The following is a 16692-nucleotide window of genomic DNA, read 5'->3' as shown; positions in this document are numbered from 1 at the left end:
TGATTTGATAGAACTACAGGGGGAAAGATTGTATAGCCTCTGTCTGAACCAGACCTGTCTTAAACCAATGGAATTAGCTTTTCATGTACAGAAACCCTCCTGTCTACCCTCATGGCATTCCTTCAGATTTCTGTTGCTGTCACAGTACACCTGCCTAAGAGTGGCACAGATGGTGTTTCCAGGGAAAGTACCCTAGAGGGTCTATTCTTTAAACTGCTGCCTTAATACTCAGATCTGATGTGCGGAACCTCCAGACCATTTCTACCAATGCCATCCATTCAGTGTGGAACTAGATCAGTGGGCCCTGCTAAAGACTCTTCTGTCTCTACTCTCTCTCTAATCCTCAGAAGGCAATCAAACATACAGGACCTAGTGTGACCATATAGTCACACTATTTGAATTTTAAAGCTTCAAGTTATTTGTCTCCATTGCTTTTTTTTTTCTAGTGCAGCATGTCCTGGGTCATTGTGAAGGGAGGGGTTTGCATCTCACCACTGATATGTGGACCGCGGTTCAGGCCACTGACTACATGTTAGCAGCAGCAGCGCAGGCAACAGGTCTGCCCTCAGTCAGCAGCATACCTCACTGTCGGGGCGTGAGTTTGGACAGCCCCACACTTGCAGGGACATGGAGAACCTGTGTGGTCTCTCAGAGGAGTGGCTAAGGCCCTTTGCTCTCTCTGCTGAGGTTGTGGCAGCAAACAGTGAATTAAATATCGCAAAGGCAGTGCATGATTGTGGTTTCCAGCGTGTTTCTTGCCTTGCTCTCTGCCTCAGTCTGGTTTGTAAGGGAATTTCTGAAAGGGGATGCCCAGTCCAGGGATTGCTCTCAACAACCAGGAAGATCTGCAGCCATATCAGCCGATTCTGAGCAGTGTGCCGCAGCCTTACACAGCCGCAGGCTCACTCTTTCTGCCAGGCCACCAGACGAAGCAGGAGGTGGTGACCAGATGGAATTCCATCTTTTACCTGCTGGAACGTCTGTATGGGCGGAGAGAAAAGCTGTGCTAAAGGTGGGGAGTCATCACAGTCTGGGAGCAGCTGTTTTGGTAAGACCGTGCTTCAAGTGGCCTGGCTCAATTTGTATTTACTTATTTATTTTTGGCCAAGGCACTGACCCCTGGTGACCTCCCCTGATCTTTAAGCACTGAGAAGCTGTGCAAGTGTTGTACATCCATGGGCCCACACAAGCACAGACAGACATCAGCTTCCACTTGTCACCCTTCCACTGACTGCTCTAGAAGCTAATCAACATCCAGTGGCATTTTGGTGAGGCTCTAAAGCTGGTCAGAGGGAGTGATATGGGAATGAGCCAAGAAATTTCCTTGCTCTGCCTGCTGGAGAGAAAACTGACTCATGGAGAACCTCTTCCATCAACAGAGTGACAGGGGAGTTGTGCTGTCTGCTCTTCTGGGTAATTGCCATCTCCAACCCATCAGGGAGAAGAAGCACTATTTGATGGCAACATGTCTCAACCCCTGATTGAAAGCACCATGGCTTCCTCCATCTCAGATAAAAGGGAGGCTGAGGCAGCCATACCCTACTTTAAAAATCATCTGATGCCAGCAGTGAAGAGGGATGTGCGACCAGAATTGCATCCGCTGGCTGTTGCCCACCTCTCCTATCCACCATCACGCTGGCATTTGGAGCGCCTCTTTAGTGCACCGGGCAGTACAGTTTCTGAGAGGTACACGTCTCTCCACAGGGAAGGAGGAGAGACTATCATTCATCCAAGTGAATAGAAACTGGCTTCCCCAGAAGCACACCCTGATGGGAAGATCCTGAAACCATAGCAGGAGAGGAGGAGAACTCTGCTGAGAGCCTAGCCTCTTATTTGTGTCTAGACCCAAACCCTTCCCTTGTGAAATGATGCAAGTGGAGGGACTTACTTCAGTGTCCATGTTGGGACTTGCAGAATGGGCACATAACAACACAGTCAGACACCAGTCTCGGTACCATCATGTGGAATGTCATTTATTTTATATACTGCATCCTCATACAGAAAGAGAAAGGGACCAGCCTGCCAGCTGTACATATAGAGGAATGAGAGACAGATTGTATCAAGAGCCTCAGGGAAGTGTGCTTGCAGAGCACCTGCTGTCAGTGATGCTGGAACAGTTTTTGGAGTAGGGGTGCTGAGCTGCACCCCTCTTACCCCTGTCTGTGCCCCTTGAGCTGGGGCCGGGAGCAGAGATGCAGACAGAGGTAAGGTGACGGAGGCTGGGGCCACAGCTGGGGGGCGGGGTGCGGAGCCCTAGGCATGGGGCCAGTAGCCAGGACCCCGGGACTGGCGGCCAGGACCCCAGGCATGGGGCCAGCGGCTGTCTGGGACCCTGGAGCCAGTGGATGGGACCCTGCATGCGGGCCAGCGGCCGGGACCCTGGGGCCAGCAGCAGAGTCCCTGGGTGCAGGACCTGTGGCCAAGTGGGACCCCGGGGTCTGCGGCCAAGCGGGACCCAAGGCCAGCAGCAGAGCCCCCGAGCAGCAGCGGGGCTGGCGACTGGGATCCTGGGTGGCAGGGGTGCAGGGCCAGTAGCTGGGACACCGGGCGCAAAACCTGGGGGTGCTGCAGCAACCCCCTGCACCCTTACTTCCCGCGCCTATGCCTGCTGTACCTCTCTGATCGTCTTCCTTTGTTATACAGTTTACGGGAAATTTTAAAAATACCTTTTTGGGGGTTTGGGGTGGTGTGTGAGCGCAAACTCCTTTTCCTCCACTTTACATTATTTAAAAAACAAAGTGAATGTGAAAACCACACAGGGGTGGGGTCCCACTAGATTAGATTTGTTAATTAGTCAGTGAGTGAACAAGTCAGCACTTTTTTTTTTTTCTTTTTTTTTTTTAAATTTCTCTCACACCTGCTCTGGCTCTGGTTTCAGTGTAGAAATCCCAGAGTATGTGGGTGAAGTGTACTGGGAGGATTTTCTATCACCTGTCTGAGGCCATGATCGATAGTAGAATTTATGGTTAAATTTCCCATTTGTTGTTTTAGAAATCAATTTCCTTAATAAAACAAAAGTGTGTTTAAAATGAGAGGTTGGCTCCAGAATTGTTTCATTAAGTTGTTTTTAGGAGCATAATGAAGGAGTGGTGATCAGGGATTGGGAACACCCGCCCTCACGCTCCAAAGCAGGAGGAAAAGACTCTAAGCAAAGTGTAGCAGTTGTGAGTGTCAGTAATATCACACGCGCAATGCAAGTGAATACTGTATGCAGTCAGGAGTCAGCAGCGGTATCACACAGTGTTAGGGAGCAGGAAAGAGGCCCCTGTAAGGGGCTAAATGAGCCATGTGGCAGCAGTGTTTATGCATGGAGGCCACACAGAGCTGTAAGGTGTGTGGCTAAGAGCCATTTTTATGCTCTGGTAAGGGAGGGCAATTATGTTGGGGAAGGTGTTCTAGGCCCCGTGTTGCCAACTCTCATGATTTTGTCATGAGTCCCATGATAATTGTTTTCTTTAAAGCTCCAGTTCTAACGATTTTAACCTTCATTAGAAAAAGTAAGCTTCCAGCTCTTGGCTCTGGAGAAATGTGATCCCAGTGCACCCTAAAAACTCAAAAAGCAGAAGGAAAATAAAGAACTCAGAATCTATCATTGTTTATGTGATCTCCTGATTTTAAAGCCAATCTCATGATTTTTGGTGAGCCTGAATCATGGCTTTTGGACATTTGGGGTTGGCAATGCTGCTGCTAGGCCCCAAAGAGCAGACAAATAGAACTAACGTGAATATTCACATTATCATTGAACAACTTTTTATGTTTATACTTTTTAAAATAAGAAATAAAAATTAAAGGAGGGGAGAACCATCTCTCCTGGATCCATTAGCCTTCCTCCTTTAAAGGAGGACTAGAACCATCCCCTTCTACTAGGACAGAGGGTAGATGGGTTCCAGAGGATGGAGCTTGGCTTAACAGCCAGTCTGTAGGCTCTGCCTTCTATTTCAGGAACCCCTTCAATCCTTCAGGCATTGGGCATGGAGGTGCTGTTGGGTTACGGATAGAATGTAGGAACCTGTGAAGGAGCAATCATCTCCCATCAGGCATGTCCCCAGGTAGCAGTTAAGGGAACATCCTGTAGATGCAGGACAGCTGCAAATATCCAATAAGCAGTGGCAGACCAACTGGCAGCATCTCTGAACAGGGTGTGGTGGGGTAGCTGGTGCCGTGGCTACCTCTATAAAATGCCACAGAGGCCCTATGATGAAGACATCAAGGCAAATAAAGACTGCCTAAAAACAAGTCTTGCTGGGGCAAGTGGAGTTCGGTAGGCAGCTCACCTAGGAGCAGGGAAACTCCAGTTTCAAACCAAGCGTGTCAGGCTTGAACAGCCAACCTGGAAAGCTTGTCCAATAGATATGGTCACACCAACCCTCAATAAAGATGTGGCAAGGAAGAAGAAGAGGATAAAAAAGAGGAAAATGTTCCAAACAGCTGCAGAGTTGCTGGCCATCCAAAAGCCAGCATCTCCCCAGAGTTACAACAACAAAATATCTGAGATAAACAGTTACTCCCTATTCTAAGCATAGGGAGATATGGTGGTATCAAATGTTCTTTAAGGTGGCAACAGTTCTACATATAGATCTACCTATTTTATTTCTCCTAACAGGTGAAGAGTTGAAAGTGAAGTTTTGTTTTGGTAAATAGGAGACCGTAGCTCCATTTAGATAATATTGCCTAATTAATATTGGTAAATTTAACTTACAATCTAATAGTTTTTCATGCTGTTGTAAATTACAGACCTCTGGATGTAAAGGCTGTGGCACACAGAAGTTCTGTTTCAGCAGTCCCACTGGGTGTAGTCTGGATGATCCAAACTGTTATTTCATGTCTTCTGAGTCACTAGGTGGTGATGCTTTTAAATTTGAAATGAGCGGCTTTTCTGATGGATATATAGCCATTGGGTTTTCTGATGATACACAAATGGTAAGATACTATCACTGAATACACTATTGGAACAAGAACAAAGTTCTGTTTTGCGAACTGCGGAAACTTGACAATGAACTATTCAGTGATTACAGTAGAGAGACAGGGGAGACCTGTAGAGCAGGACAGTTCCATTATTTTTAGCAAACCTAGTAAGAGTGTTGATTATTCACAGATTCCAAGGACAGAATGGACATATCTGATCATCTCTTCTGACCTCCTGTATAACACAGGCCATAAGAACTTCCTTAAATTAATACCTAGAGCATACCGTTTAGAGAAACATCACATCTTGATTTAAAAGAATGATGAAGGATCCACCATGACACTTGGGAAATTGTTCCAGTGGTTAGTTAACCTAAAATTTACACTTTATTTCCAGTCTCAATTTGTCTAGCTTCAACTTCCAGCCATTGGATTGTGTCAGACTGATAGACCTATAATTACTGGGGTTATACTATTTACCCTTTTTAAATATTGGCACAACACCAGATTTCTTCCAGTCTTCTGGAACTTCCCAGTGATCCAAGACTTACTGAAGATCAACATTAATGGTCCAGCAAGGTTCTCATCCAACTCTTTTAAAACTCTTGGGTGTTAGTTATCTGGGCATGCTGATTTTTAAATGTTTAACTTTAGTAGCTGCTGTTTAGCATCCTCCTTAGATACCAATAGAATGGAAAGAGTTATTGTTATCATTATCTAATATAACTGCATGATCTATTCTTTCCCCAAATACAGAACAGAAATGTTTATTGAACACTTCTGCCTTTTCTGCATTATTAATGATAACTCTACCATTTCCATCTAGCAATGGGCAAATATCGTTAGGGTTCTTTTTGTTCCTAATTCACTTACGAAACACCTTATTATCCTTCATTCTACTGGCTACCTATTTCTGTGTCCCTTTTTCCCTTTTCAGTGTTGTATAATTCCTTGCTTCTGATTTATATTCATTACTATCAAATTCCCCTTTCTTCCTTTTGTTATAGATCTTATAGCTGACTTCGCTTCACCTCTAAACAAGACAATTTCCAATTATCATTTACCTTTTTCTGTTAACATTCTTCCTCCTAGCTGATTTGGCCCATAATTGCTTTCAACTTTGTGAAATTGGCCTTTTTAAAGTACCAAGTATATATATTATTGGTCTGTACTTTATTCTTTTTGCATATTATTAATGTAATCAACTTATGATCACTTGTACCGATGCTACCATTAATTTTTAATTCTGTGATCAGTTCCTCTTTGTGTCATTGTAAGGTCTAGTATAGAATTCCCCCATGTTGGATGCATCACTTTTTTTTGAGTTAGGAAATTATCTATAATATTTCAAAATTCTAAGAAATCATGAGGCACCATAGCACATTACCTGAATAGCAAACGCTGTTATAATATTACAGTTCTGTGCACCGCAGAGACAAATTCCAGTTAATTGGCATTGTTTATGAGATTTCATTTTTCTTGATATTTTTTCAGCTCCATAGTTATATTTCCGTCACCCGATTCAGCACTTACACTCTGAAGTCAATTTGAATGGGGTATCAGTCTGAGTCAATACAGAATTTGGCCTTTATACGTAACTGGTATCTGACTATTAGGGAACTTGATTGCCACTGTGCTTGTTGTGTGCTGATATGGCACGACATCCTTTAAGTAATACATCCCAGTAATCTTTTTTTTTTCTTTTTTTGTTAAAGTATAGTGTTATGGACATCTGCAACTCAAATCACTGCAGGACAAGATTCTCAAAAATAGGAATCTAAAGTTATGCTCCTAAATAAGACTCCAGTTTAGCAAAGCACACAAGTTAACATGCTCAAGTGTTTTGCTAAATCATGTTCTGAGTAGACAAATTTTCAGAAATTCTGAGCTGTCTCCCATTGAATTCATTGTGTGCTTGGTCATTTATATAAGTACCAACATATGGATTTAGGAACCTAACCTTATGCTCTCATGGTTTAAAATCTGGCCTTGATCAATACATTGCATTTTTAACACAGACATGTGAAAAGTGGTGGAAAAAAATCTAAAAACATCTTTTAGGCATTTTCCCCCCCAAATGAAAAGCTGATGATGTAGATCCTCCAGGTACACTGACTGACTTTAGTTACAGTGATCTTTTAAAGCACAGGTGCCTTAGATTGGAATGAAAAATTATTTGTAAAAGGAGATCATTGTTGCAGTGGCTTCTTTAGAGCCAGAGTGGAAAAAAGGCTTGTGTGATGAGAGTGGCACATGTTATACACATGCTATAACTATTGCTCCTTTGCAAGAAACTGAATGGAAGATTATATTTAAGGTGCAAAGCGACTGGACATTATGCCAGTTGTCTCTAATGTAGAGAGACCCTCAAATATCAGTAGGGTTTTGATTTTATTATTATTATGGTGCTCAGTTCTGTAGTCTTGGTGCACCTGAAACTCCCATCAAAGTTTGTGTGAGATTTCCCTGTGTAAGATCTGCATGCAGCTTTACTCAGTCACCACTGACCTGGGCAAAACTCTGCTTTTCCAGGGGAATGACGACATTTATATCTGTGGTAAGAATGCAATAGGACAAATAGAAGTTCAACGTGCCTTTTCAACTGGACGAACTATTCCCAACATTTTGTCTCTGGTAATTTAATTCCAGATTATGTTGTATGTATGTGTAGAATAACGCTGTTTCATATTTTTTAGTGTTGCATGCGTTTTATTCCAGAGTTGTTGCTGAGCTACAGTATCAGTGCTGAATTCCAGACAGGATGATAAGATCACCAAACTGTGAACTATAGTATTGAAAGCTAGTGGTATAATTTTGCTCTGAACAGAGTTTATCCCTTAAAATTGATTTGGACCATCTACATATTTTCATTCACATTAGCTTTTCTCCTGGCTCTGCTCTGATTTGGTATTAGCAAAGACTAATAGCTAGACAGAGACCAAGATAGACAGGAGAGGGGAAAAAAGTGGATCAGCCACTGATTTATGCAGTAAAACTTAAATCAAGTAATATGCTGCTAAACATTTAACCAATCAAAAATGTAAGCCTCGTAAACAGAACCATGTTGTTTATGCCTCCTGCAGCAGTATGGGAAAAAATACAGTTTAAAAAAAATTAAGACAAGAAAATAAATGTTGGTTTTATTTTTTAAGTACTTATACCAGAAAAAAAATTATTAGCAAAGGAATAATCAATAGATCTTCTGGAATATGCTACATCAGAGATTTCCTGCTTTTGTATATCAGTTATGAATATCTGCTATTACCTATACCCTAGTTGACCCCACTGATTTCATTCTAGTTACTCCTAATTTACATTGATATGAGTGTCCCGGGGAATGAGACCCTAAGCCAATGGTGGGCAGCCCGCAGGCCGCATGTGGCCCATCAGGCTAATCCACTAGCAGGCCATGAGACAGTTTGTTTACATTGACTGTCCGCAGGCATAGCCGCCCACAGCTCCCATTGGCCACGGTTCGCCAGTCCCAACGAATGGGAGCTGCGGGAAGCAGTGGCCAGGACGTCCCTGCGGCCCGCGTCACTTCCCACAGCTCCCATTGGCCGGGACTGGTGAACCACGGCCACTGGGAGCTGCAGGTGGCCGTGCCTGCGGACGGTCAATGTAAACAAAGTGTCTTGCTGCCCACAGTGGATTACCCTGATGGGCCACGTGCGAACCACAGGTTGCCCACCATTGCCCTAAGCTCTGATGTCATAGTTAACACACTGGGGAAGAGCAATATACATATTTTATTTGTGTCAAGTTAAAGAAATGACAGATTTTAACTAAATCATCATATAGTTTTCGGTCTAACCATGCACACATTTATGCATGTGAATACCTGCTCACGTGAGGAATCCCATATTCACATGGGTATTTCTAATGAAGAGAATGGGATTTCTCCCTTGACTAAAATTTCTCAGGTGCATGTTTTCAGAATCAGGCCCTTATTGAGTACTAGTAAAGAAAAACTAAAAACCCGGCATTGCTGAATCACTGTTTACTTAAAGTTGTAACGTGGTGCAAATCCATAAATGACTCTTTACTAATAGCCCATAATTTTGTAATGCTATTTCTGCTGAACAATTTATAAATTCTATCATTTGTTTATTGCTGTATGATGAATGTTCTATGTAATAATAATTACAGATATTCTGGTTTTAGGGTGATGTTCAGAGCATAATGACTTCCTTTAACAATGGAATCATCAACTGCTCTTTCATTACAAGAAATCCCATATTGACTCAGTCAAAAGCTGCCAGCAATTTGTGCTTCATATTTCTGGCTCAGGGACCATCATCAGCTGGTGAGTGTTACTGTATCATGCAAGGTCCAAATGGAAGAGTAACAATTGCGGAAGTGTGCACACATATACATACATACATACATACACACACGCACATACACATATATATTTTGTGGAGGAGAGGAGGCACAGAGAATGAGAGGTTTGAAATGTGAGCAGGATAACAGATCTTTTATGGTCTGAGAAGATAACATGCTGACGTGATGGCAGTAGCTTGATACATGTGAAGCTTGCGCTATTGGAAAGAAATATATTCTCAGTGTATTTGTGTTTTTTTTATTATTGCTTGTAAAAGAGCACAAAGAGGCTCCCTCCGAGATCAGGGCCCCATGACAATAGGCATTGTACAGACAGTCTCTGCATCAAAGAGCTTACGGTCTAAATCAGGGATCAGCAGCCTTTCAGAAATGGTGTGCCGAGTTTTCATTTATTCACTCTAATTTAAGGTTTCGCCTGCCAGTAATACATTTTAACGTTTTTAGAAGGTCTCTTTCTATAAGTCTATAATATATAACTAAACTATTGTTGTATGTAAAGTAAATAAGGTTTTTAAAATGTTTAAGAAGGTTCATTTAAAATTAAATTAAAATGCAGAGCCCCCCGGACCAGTGGCCAGGACCCGGGCAGTGTGAGTGCCACTGAAAATCAGCTCACATGCCGCCTTTGGTACGCGTGCCATAGGTTGCTTTCCCATGGTCTAAATAAACAAGACAGAGGGTGGGAGAGGAAGTAGAATTTGGTGGCTTACCCAAGGTCACACAGGTTTCAGAGTGGTAGCCTTTTTAGTCTGTATCAGGAAAAAGAATGAGGAGTACTTGTGGCACCTTAGAGACTAACAAATTTATTTGAGCATAAGCTTTTGTGGGCTAAAACCCATTGCATGCATCCGATGAAGTGGGTTTTAGCCCATGAAAGCTTATGCTCAAATAAATTTGTTAGTCTCTAAGGTGCCACAAGTACTCCTCATTCTTTTTCCAAGGTCACACAGGAAATCAGTGGCACAGCTAGGAATCGAACCCAGGACTCTTGAGTCCCATTCCAGGGGCGTACATACTGAGTCATGCTACTGGGTTAAAATATGTACAAAAATATAAAGAAATATTGACCCAACCTTTCCTACACTCCAGTGACTTTGTGCCACTCAGGCAATGCAAAGCAATTGGAAGTCTGGCTTATCTGGCTCCACTCAGCAATCCTCTTGGGTACAGGAAAATCCATTGGTGGGTTAGAGCTCCCATAGTGACTCTATGCTCCCTTCCTCTTTAACCCTTGGCATGTAGGGGTCATGGCTGGGGAAAGGAGCCCTGCACTTCTATTATCCCAGCTATTAGAACGTCCCTTTTAGACCATGCACAGGTAGGTGTAGCTTAAAAAGGGCTCAGAGGCTGCCATGTTGAGGGGACAATGGCACTAGGACAGGACAGAAATAGGGGGTGTAAAGGAGGCTTTAAGGCACCGATTTTGTGCCCACCTTCCTGAACTGTGCTAAATACTGGCATGGTTCAGGATTTGGCTCATTCTGTTGCCATCATGATTAACGCAGCCTATTAAAATATTTGTGCTGAGGATTGGGGAAAGGTTTGTTGCAGTCTGTATAAGCTTTGCCACTGTGCACTTATCTATTTGGTGCAGTGATGTGCACTTCAGGGGATGTGATTTCTAAAGCATACTAACGTGTTGCACACTCACTTATCTGTGTAGACCCTGCTGGTGTGCACTAAAAGTTTCCTAATGCACTTTAACATAGTGCTGTTTAAAACACTACTACATCAAAGTGCCCTAGGGAACATTCAGTGCATAATAGCAGGGACTACATGGACAAATTAATGCCCAACACATTAGTGTGCTTCAGTAATCACACCCCTGTAGTGCACGTTACCCCACCATGTAGACACACCCTAAGATTCCAACTCTGCAGGTGAATCAGCCAACATGGATCCTTTTGCCTTCCTGTAGTTCTATTAAATCTCTCATTTTTGTATTAAAATAAAAAGTAATTTTGTAGTTAAATCCCAAGAAACAGTGACAAATTAGAACAAATGACATTGCATTTGCAGAAGAAACTGTGACTCCAAAAGATCACTACAGACATTTATTTGGCCACCCTAAATCAACTTTAAATCCAGTCCAAAGTACTTTAGTTTGAATATGAATTTAGGGTCTGATCCTGCAGTGTGGCCAGTGCCCTAGTCTACAATGGTTTTTTTCAGGGGTTCAGCACCTCTGAAAATTAAGCTATTTGTTTAATTCCATAAATATGGATTTAGAAGCCTAACTTTAAGCATCCAAGTTTGTAAATGTTGGTCTAAGCATTCTATATGCAAAGAACAAATGATAAAATGGTTAACAACTCTGATAGCATGGGCTACATGTTCTGCAAATGCCAGAGATGATAAGTGTATGAATAATATTTATTATTTGGAAGTAGCAAATCTGAGGTGAACCCGTAGACATGAAACTGATTTCTGGCTCTCCTAGCATTCTGTGGACAAACATTCAAAAGAAAATCTAAACCTGAAACAAAAAGCCTCATCTTGAGGGATTTGTTGGAGGAGACATGCCAAAATAAAAATATTAAGCTGCTGTTGTGACACACATTCTTGGTTCCTAGGATGTGCCAGCATGTATTCAGGCAAATTCAATACTTACTGCTTACTCTTGGCCAGTGAATAACCTTTTTATTTCTTCATTTGTTTTAAAGAGCCCAATAGCTTGAATAATGGTTGCTTAATGTTTGCAGGACAGATACGGAAGCATCTTAGGACACCTTTTATCACTCCTCAGAAAGTGAACATTTCAAGCTATGAAGCAGTAGGTGGCACCAGTTCTACACCTTCTATTATTAAGGCTCACGGTAAGAATATTTTAAAGAAAGTAACTGGATGAATCAACTATCCATCCCTTCCTTGTAAGGGGGAAAGTGTATGTTTTTATAGATATGCTCACACTCACATCCTTTCCTATAAAATAAGGCTCCTATTTCTAGTTCTGCAGATTCAAATCATATTGGACTTTAAAGTCTTTTTTTTTATGTGTAGAAAATCGGTCACTGGTGCTGGACTGAATTTTACCTATTTTAGAGGGATGGAGTGGGAGAAGGAGGACAAGGTCATGCCTGACTAATCTAATCGCCTTCTATGATGAGATTACTGGTTCTGTGGATGAAGGGAAAGCAGTGGATGTATTGTTTCTTGACTTTAGCAAAGCTTTTGACACGGTCTCCCACAGTATTCTTGTCAGCAAGTTAAAGAAGTATGGGCTGGATGAATGCACTATAAGGTGGGTAGAAAGTTGGCTAGATTGTCGGGCTCAACGGGTAGTGATCAATGGCTCCATGTCTAGTTGGCAGCCGGTGTCAAGTGGAGTGCCCCAGGGGTCGGTCCTGGGGCCGGTTTTGTTCAATATCTTCATAAATGATCTGGAGGATGGTGTGGATTGCACTCTCAGCAAATTTGCGGATGATACTAAACTGGGAGGAGTGGTGATACACTGGAGGGCAGGGATAGGATACAGAAGGACCTAGACAAATTGGAGGATTGGGACAAAAGAAATCTGATGAGGTTCAATAAGGATAAGTGCAGCGTCCTGCACTTAGGACGGAAGAACCCAATGCACAGCTACAGACTAGGGACCGAATGGCTAGGCAGCAGTTCTGCGAAAAAGGACCTAGGGGTGACAGTGGATGAGAAGCTAGATATGAGTCAGCAGTGTGCCCTTGTTGCCAAGAAGGCCAATGGCATTTTGAGATGTATAAGTAGGGGCATAGCGAGCAGATCGAGGGACGTGATCGTCCCCCTCTATTCGACATTGGTGAGGCCTCATCTGGAGTACTGTGTCCAGTTTTGGGCTCCACACTACAAGAAGGATGTGGATAAATTGGAGAGACTCCAGCGAAGGGCAACAAAAATGATTAGGGGTCTGGAACACATGACTTATGAGGAGAGGCTGAGGGAGCTGGGATTGTTTAGTCTGCAGAAGAGAAGAATGAGGGGGGATTTGATAGCTGCTTTCAACTACCTGAGAGGTGGTTCCAGAGAGGATGGTTCTAGACTATTCTCAGTGTTAGAAGAGGACAGGACAAGGAGTAATGGTCTCAAGTTGCAGTGGGGAAGGTTTAGGTTGGATATTAGGAAAAACTTTTTCACTAGGAGGGTGGTGAAACACTGGAATACGTTACCTAGGGAGGTGGTAGAATCTCCTTCCTTAGAAGTTTTTAAGTTCAGGCTTGACAAAGCCCTGGCTGGGATGATTTAATTGGGGATTGGTCCTGCTTTGAGCAGGGGGTTGGACTAGATGACCTCCTGAGGTCCCTTCCAACCTTGATATTCTATGATTCTATGATGAAACAGCTGCCATTTTTTAAAGTTGCTCAGTGGATTGGATTGCTAGAATAAGTTCTAGAGTAGATGGATTACTGAGTTGGGCGGAAGAGGGTAGGAGAGGAAGCCAAAGGTGCATAATGCATTTATTTATTATATTGTTCTGCAACTGAGCATATGATTCTCTAATTTATCACATGGGTATTTATCTCCACATGTCTGGGGGGGGGGGTGGATATACACTGCACACACACACGTAGTGAACCAGATCCTCAGCAGGTGTAAATTAGCATGGCTTTATTGAAGGTCTGTTTCTATATTATGTGAAGTAATTATCTTCTGCAGCTGACACAATAAAAAAGGCTAAATAATAACAAAATAAATTTGAGCAGGAACTCATACAGGAAACTTAGATGAAAATTCATATTATACAGTTGCTAACCCTCTGTATCAGTTATGAGTTATTTTACAGTGATCTACAAAATTTGAAAATTGATTTTCCACCACACAACAGATGACCTTTAATTTTCCAAATCTCATTCATAATCTGATCTTTCTTGTGTGATCTTTCAAAAATAGCATGATAGTTTTACTTCCAGGAGAAATATTTTGTAATATAGAGCACAGTAGTTTTTAAAGGGTGTATATAATACACTTCCAGTATGTTTCAAGGAAGATCAAGTGCAATCATTAAGGCTAAAAAAGATTAATCTTCAACTAAAAGATACAGAATAGAAATAGATTTTGGAATATCTAAAATCCGTATATTTGAACATTTGCTTTCTCTGGTTTATGCTCCACAGAGAGCTTTGATCTTGACAACTGGGATTTCTCTGTACAGAATATCTTCAATATATTACAAAATATGACAATAACAGATTTACAACAAAGGATACCTAACTGTTTCCTAGGAATGGCACAGTTCTGGACATTAACTGTACAGCTGGATTAAAACTCAGGAAAATTTATATGGTTCTTGCATGATAATTTACCTGGTCATATTAATCACCTAGATTTTTGTTATTAAATCTTTCTTCATTTTTACAGAGTAACAAAGACACACATTTTGCGACATTGTCAGGTAAAAATCACTGCTGTGTGTGTCTAGTATAGGAAAGAAGATGGCTATAAAGAGAGAGGCTTAGAAAAGAAGAGAGTACCAGGGAGAGGAGAGAGATCCCCCTACAGAGACTCAGGGTATGTCTACACTACCCACCGGATTGGCGGGCAGCGATCGATCCAGCAGGGGTCGATTTATCGCAGCTAGTCTGGACGCAATAAATCGATCCCCAAGCGCTCTCCCGTCAACTCCTGTACTCTACCGCCGCAAGAGGCGCAGGCAGAGTCGATGAGGGAGCGGCAGCAGTCAACTCACTGTGATGAAGACACCATGGTAAGTCGTTCTAAGTACGTCGACTTCAGCTATGTTATTCACGTAGCTGAAGCTGCGTAACTTAGATCGATCCTCCCATTGTGTAGACCAGGGTTCAGGGCTCAGGGAGAGAGAGAGATAGAAGAAATGTATAATGACCCAGTAGGTGACTCATTTATCAGCTACACTTGTTACTCCTGGGGGCATCTGTGCCAAAAAATTAAAAATTCTTCAAATTTTATTTGTCAAAATAATGCTACATAATATTTATCTTGGTAATTTATTTCAAAATACCTGTCAACAAGTATGTCTGTAACAATACAGACACACAAGACTCCTCATAAGAAATGGAAAGGGAGGTGAATATTTTTTGCTGTTTTTAAAATTAAATAGGCAGCTAGTTTTGTTTTTAAAATTATTATGAAGAACAAGTTTAAGCTTTGTTGTAATGTGCGTTGTTTGCCCGGACTGCTCAAGACCTGAATGCTTGTGTAGGAGGAACACTTTGAGTTGGCTTCTTAAATACTTTCATTTTGTTTCAAATCTGATACTCCTTGATGAAACATAGAAGCCTTGTCTTATAACAGGCTTATTCAAAGTGATACAAGCTACGAACTTGAGATCTTGGAAGAGTGTTGCCATTTTCATAATGTAATAAAAATACTGGAATGATAAATCATTAATAATAAATAGTGTCATAAGCATGTCATAAAAACAAATTTTATATTTCCAAGATCATTGCTTTTATAATTTATACTCAGGTAAAGGAGAAAATCCCAGGAAATATTCATTTTTAGGAAGAGGTTCACGAGACTTGACATTTTCGTGAAAGGGATTCACAGGTTGTTAAAGTTTGGGAACCACTGCTCGAGCTCCCTCTCCTTCCCCCCAGCAGTTCTTCTATGTGTGAGCTGGGCTCTGCTGGATCCAGTGGCCCCTAGTGGCAGCCAGCAGCACTGCAGCCCATTTCTGTGGGGGAAAGGAAATTCTGCGTGCACGTTAATTTCTGCAAAATTCTGCACAGTGGCGCAGAATTCCCTCAGGAGTAAAGACTTGTATATAAAATACAATTGCATAGCGAAGTCTGTAACTAAAAGAAAGTGCATCAATCCTGCAACTTTTTGAGTTCTTGCCATTATTTGTATGAGTTTTTCAAGGGCTGCAATTTCTGATAAGTTTTATACCAGTCCCTGACTTCTAGAGACGAACTGTGTTTCCACCTTTGCAAAATAAGCCATTTGGCTACAAATGCAGCCTGAAGGAACTAGAGTTTTTGACAATTTGTAAAGCCTCATTTTTATCTGCCTCTGACCTAGGGCTTGTCTGCGCAAACATTTCATTTACTCCAAGCTGGGGTGAGACACTGGCTGCACTAGCCTGCTGCAGTGTAACTGTTTGTATGCATGCTGCTGATGTGAACTAACAGTCTGCCTATGCGCTTTGATTTAGTCCTGTTTCAAAGAATACTAGATCAAAGTGTTCTAATGAATTTTTAACATCCATCCCCAGGGAACACAAAATTACACTGTAGCGGGTTAGTGAGGGCTAGAGTCAAACCACAGCTTTCTGCAGTCTAATTGTTTGTGTAGGCAATCCCTAGTATGAGAGTTTCAGTGTTAAAGGAATATTATTAACATTTAACATAAAGTTTGTTCTGTTACACACCTCTCTCTAACAGCCTTAATAATACTGTTATGTTATTGCTTGAAGAAACAGAAATGTGGGACTTCCCTCTTAGCAATTAAAAACAAGTTGTTTATTATTTAGTTTGAAAGAAAGAGAGGGAGAGA

At 41.9% G+C, this 16692-nt stretch overlaps 1 protein-coding gene across 14 annotated transcripts in view; it reads left to right on the top strand.

The window, feature by feature from the left end:
- The window catches only part of LOC140916036 (putative ferric-chelate reductase 1), a 71851-nt gene that overhangs the window by 11551 nt on the left and 43608 nt on the right, over positions 1-16692 (top strand). For all 14 annotated transcript variants that reach the window (XR_012160382.1, XR_012160384.1, XR_012160385.1 and 11 more), the window contains exons 6-9: positions 4735-4920; positions 7438-7539; positions 9070-9211; positions 11952-12065. Coding sequence is in view for 4 of the 14 variants with exons in the window: in XM_073356931.1 (XP_073213032.1) it covers positions 4735-4920; positions 7438-7539; positions 9070-9211; positions 11952-12065 (544 nt within the window). In the remaining 10 variants the exon portion in view is untranslated. The remainder of the gene's footprint in view (positions 1-4734; positions 4921-7437; positions 7540-9069; positions 9212-11951; positions 12066-16692) is intronic.

This window comes from Lepidochelys kempii, chromosome 8, assembly GCF_965140265.1.
Source record: "Lepidochelys kempii isolate rLepKem1 chromosome 8, rLepKem1.hap2, whole genome shotgun sequence".
Lineage (NCBI taxonomy): Eukaryota > Metazoa > Chordata > Testudines > Cheloniidae > Lepidochelys > Lepidochelys kempii.
The sequence above is the reverse complement of the archived record's forward strand: the minus strand, read 5'-3'. Positions and strand labels throughout refer to the sequence as shown.